Raw genomic sequence first — 4,083 nt, 5'->3', positions numbered from 1 at the left:
GATACTCGCACAAAAATATGTACATCTTGTATATACAGTGACACAAAAGAATATGATCTGCGAAACGTACATCCGCTAGCTACTACTTCCATTAGGCACTTTCGTACAGGAAGAAAGTGTTAAAAACGCATATGTACACCCTTTATTTGCTACTTTTGAAGAGATAGCCCGCGTGATATTGTAGAATAGTCCTTATTTAAACTAAGGAGTATGGACCCGCTTTTTCGAATTGAGGTGTTTGTCAGTACGTGATACAACGAGAGCGTGAAAGCCGTGTGAATAGATATATACAACAGATATCCTCGTATACATTTTTACAAAGGTAAATAGACGTATACACATATGCATGGTCGTTAATGTTGTAATAGGCATGTATTTTATATACATCATTTCATCTGAAGCTATACCCGTCTACCATCAAAACACAAAATTAATTAGCCCGCCAAAATGGCATTGTTTGTAAATTGCAATACACCGATTGAACGTTTATTGTTTGTAATTCGTTATATGTATTTCCATTGGACGGTATAATGATTTAATCAATGGGGAATGAATTATATATTGTGTATATCAATCGTCTGTAGAGCTGTCATTGTTCCGGAATAGACGTCCCGGTATTACAAAAACTCACACGCGGCAAAATGCATATGGAGGCTATCACATATAAGACCAGATTGAGTGAGGAACTCATAAACCCTTTTCACCCTATCATACAAGGTACGTGAGTGAAAGCCAAGAAAATATGTGTGCGTATGAACGAGTACAGCTGCAATCCAAGCGATGTGGGGACGTTGCATATCACAGGCAACGCAAGTAGACACATATTTTAGAGTGGGCTGCAATTAGTAGCTAGTTTTAGACGCGCGCCGTAAAAGTATGTGGTCGATGTGATGCTGTGCGAATGGTCGACCAGAAGGAGAATCATGTTTCTACGCAGTGGTCGAGGTGTAGATTATAGCAGGAGATTATGAAACCTTGCATCCAGCAGCACTTGCAGGCATCTAGTCATTCTGAACGTCGTATATCTGCTCTCAATGCGACATGCAGATGCGCCGCTCTTGCACAATCTTATACCACGAACGCTCGCAAGCATGTACTTCCGATTGTATGTTCACACTTACGCTTCGAGACATCACCATGAGAGAGTTCTACAATACACATCACAGTATTTAATAACATTTGGATACCATTCAGCAGTTCCAGTTGCGCAGACATAACACAGTAATGCACATGCCATGGAATATCACCCAAAGACTTCTCCGTCTGTGACCTATACACATTCATATCCATTTTATATTAGTCGGTATCATTCACATTACTTGTCATATATAGTTGGCAAGATAGTCTTTCACGCCTATGGAATATAATTTGATAGCACCTCCTTATTCATTGTATTATACACAATTCTTATAAATGTAGTTGTCAAGATGGGTCGCCGTCCAGCCCGTTGTTACAGATACTGCAAGAACAAGCCGTACCCTAAGAGTCGGTTTTGTCGTGGTGTCCCCGACCCCAAGATTCGTATTTACGATCTAGGAAACAAGACTGCTTCCGTCGATGCTTTCCCATCATGCGTACATATGTTCTCCTTGGAGAAGGAACAGTTGGTATGTATATTTATATATATATAATTAATAGACGAGTGTCTGTCAAGATTTGCTGTTGCTACCTTCGTATTTTTACCTGTTTCAAAGACCGTACAAGTGACGCATCTCACATGCGGATTAGTTATATCTTGTCCATAAGTTTTTTATGTATGGCCAGGAGAGCAAGAGGGCGTGTTATGATGTTTCCGCACTGGGCACTGATTGCATGATTATATGCTATTCGAGACTTAGAAAACCTCTTTACTGAACACGTCTCTTCTCGTGGCATCATATTTGTCTGTGTATTGGATTGTTTATCTTTATATTGCGCAGATATATCTATAGAGTCCAACCATTAAACTATCCGTTCATTTTCATCGTACCTCGCAGAGTTCCGAAGCTTTAGAGGCTGCCCGTATCTCATGTAACAAGTACATCTCCAAGATGTGCTCCAAGGATGGTTTCCATCTGCGTGTGCGTGTCCATCCCTACCACGTACTTCGTATCAACAAAATGTTGTCATGTGCCGGTGCTGATCGTCTTCAGACCGGTATGCGTGGTGCCTTCGGTAAGCCCCAGGGAACCGTTGCTCGCGTAAACATTGGACAGCCTCTGTTGTCTGTACGTACTAAGGATGCCAACGTCCCGCACGTTGTTGAGGCTCTTCGTCGTGCCAAGTTCAAGTTCCCCGGACGCCAGGTACGTGTAAATTAATGAAACTTCTCTATTTTAAAGGACTATAAATATATCGAACGTATGGGACGGTTTATAATATATTTTTTTGTGGTAGCATGTGAACAGATTTCGATTCGGCTGTTTGTGATTGATTTGTCGTATGTATAATCTGCGAGAGAAGCTGTGTGTGTGAACAGATTTCGATTCGGCTGTTTGTGTTTGATTGTGCGGTGTGTCGTATGTATAAACTGCGAGAGAAGCTGTGTGATGATGTCTCCGCACTGGGCACTGAAAACATGATTATATGCTTTTACGAGACTTAGAAAACCTCATGGCTGAGCATCAGCTTCTCTTTCTTTTGGGGAATATTTCAGTTGTTTTACGTGAGTAGTGGCATAGTTGAGTTAGTTTGTCGCATCGCTTCGAATGAGTCGAGTTGTGGATACAGTCTTGACAATATATCTTGCCTATTGTATTGTGTTTAGTATTTCATTCTGTTTGTTTGTTATCGTCCTGTCATTTGGATTTAGATGCATAGATTACTTACTCTCACATGCACAATTTCATACATATATCTGTATTCGTTCATTGTATCGCTCACAGGCTATTGGTGTCTCCAAGAACTGGGGATTCACATCTCTAACCCGTGCTGAGTACGTAGAGCGTCGCGCCAATGGAACCGTTGTTCCCGATGGTTGCTACGTCAAGTTCCGTAACAACCACGGAACTCTAGACCAGTGGAAGCGTGAACAAGCTTAAACGATTCAATATCGAGTCAGTATAAGTTTGCTATGAATGTATAAGCTAGACAGTTAGTTTATTAATGGCACTTGAATAGCAGTGTCGGTACATAAATGATTGTATGGTGAATAAGCCTGAAATTAGTATCCGTTATTGATCTCGAGTTGATTTTCTGTCATCTTTAATTCAGAATTTTTTTACTCGCTTATAGATGTCGGATATCGAACGGAACAGCATTGTCCTTGTGAACGTCTGTACACATGCGAAAAGTGCTTATTATTGTTCATGGAGGTGCAATGTAGTATCTGTCTGTAACAAGTACAACTATCTGGATCTTTGATGACTGCAAACACAGATACGAGTGTGTTCTCGTGTTCTACGAAGGGTATCTCTATATTGAGATGGTGTGCAAGGTAGGGTTATGCCGCGAACGTTAATGAATCGTCTTACGTTAGAGCTAATTTTTGTCGCAGCCATGTATTTTTATGCAAGTAGATGACACGTGCATATATATCGGTGTGCATAAGAATATGTGTGCGCGTCTATGTTTTCAGACATGCAATATTAATTGCGTTTTCAACGTTGAGTGAAACTGAGTATGCACGTAAATTAATTAGTGTGAACGTGAAGTGGTTGTGTCGGACTCGAGATAATGTATTGCTAGGCAGAGTTGTATGAATGCACACTTGCTTTCGGAAATGTCATCTGCATGGATGATCATCATGCTATTTCATACCTGATTCTGTGGACAGGGTATATACATAAAAAGACTTAAGGAGGCAGGCGTATTGCAGATTTAGAACGATGTGTATATAGTGTTCGTTGCCGTGGTAGCAATCTTGCATGAATACATAAACGAAAGTTTGCTTTCATCTACATATGTGAAAATACAATGCTCGTACTTATTTTATAAATATGAAGGACATATCAATGTTTCGGACCAAGTTCCGATCGACATAACTTCTACCCGTGAGAATATTAGCATCATTTTGACTATCATTGAGAGAATTTTACGAAGTCTAAAATGATTAAGTTTGGTCTGAAGTTTACGCTATTATATATATATATATGTATATATATA

At 40.0% G+C, this 4,083-nt stretch overlaps 1 protein-coding gene across 1 annotated transcript; it reads left to right on the top strand.

Annotated features, from left to right (window-relative positions):
• Positions 1–678: 678 nt before the first annotated feature.
• Positions 679–3,182, top strand: SARC_00830 (60S ribosomal protein L10). The gene is made up of 4 exons (XM_014305447.1): positions 679–717; positions 1,420–1,607; positions 1,977–2,285; positions 2,865–3,182. The coding sequence occupies exons 2-4, from the start codon at positions 1,428–1,430 to the stop codon at positions 3,018–3,020; spliced, it is 645 nt and encodes a 214-aa protein (XP_014160922.1). The 5' UTR covers positions 679–717; positions 1,420–1,427; the 3' UTR covers positions 3,021–3,182.
• Positions 3,183–4,083: the final 901 nt, after the last annotated feature.

The sequence above is a fragment of the Sphaeroforma arctica genome, assembly GCF_001186125.1.
Source record: "Sphaeroforma arctica JP610 unplaced genomic scaffold supercont1.29, whole genome shotgun sequence".
Taxonomy (NCBI): domain Eukaryota; class Ichthyosporea; order Ichthyophonida; genus Sphaeroforma; species Sphaeroforma arctica.
Note: the sequence above shows the minus strand (reverse complement) of the source record. Positions and strands in the feature narration are given on the sequence as shown.

Excerpts from the sequence above, each read along its gene's own strand:
- SARC_00830 (XM_014305447.1), top strand. The coding sequence starts at position 1,428 with ATGGGTCGCCGTCCAGCCCGTTGTTACAGATACTGCAAGAACAAGCCG. Across the intron at positions 1,608-1,976 it reads CCTTGGAGAAGGAACAGTTG|AGTTCCGAAGCTTTAGAGGC; the intron begins GTATGTATATTT and ends CGTACCTCGCAG. Across the intron at positions 2,286-2,864 it reads TCAAGTTCCCCGGACGCCAG|GCTATTGGTGTCTCCAAGAA; the intron begins GTACGTGTAAAT and ends TATCGCTCACAG.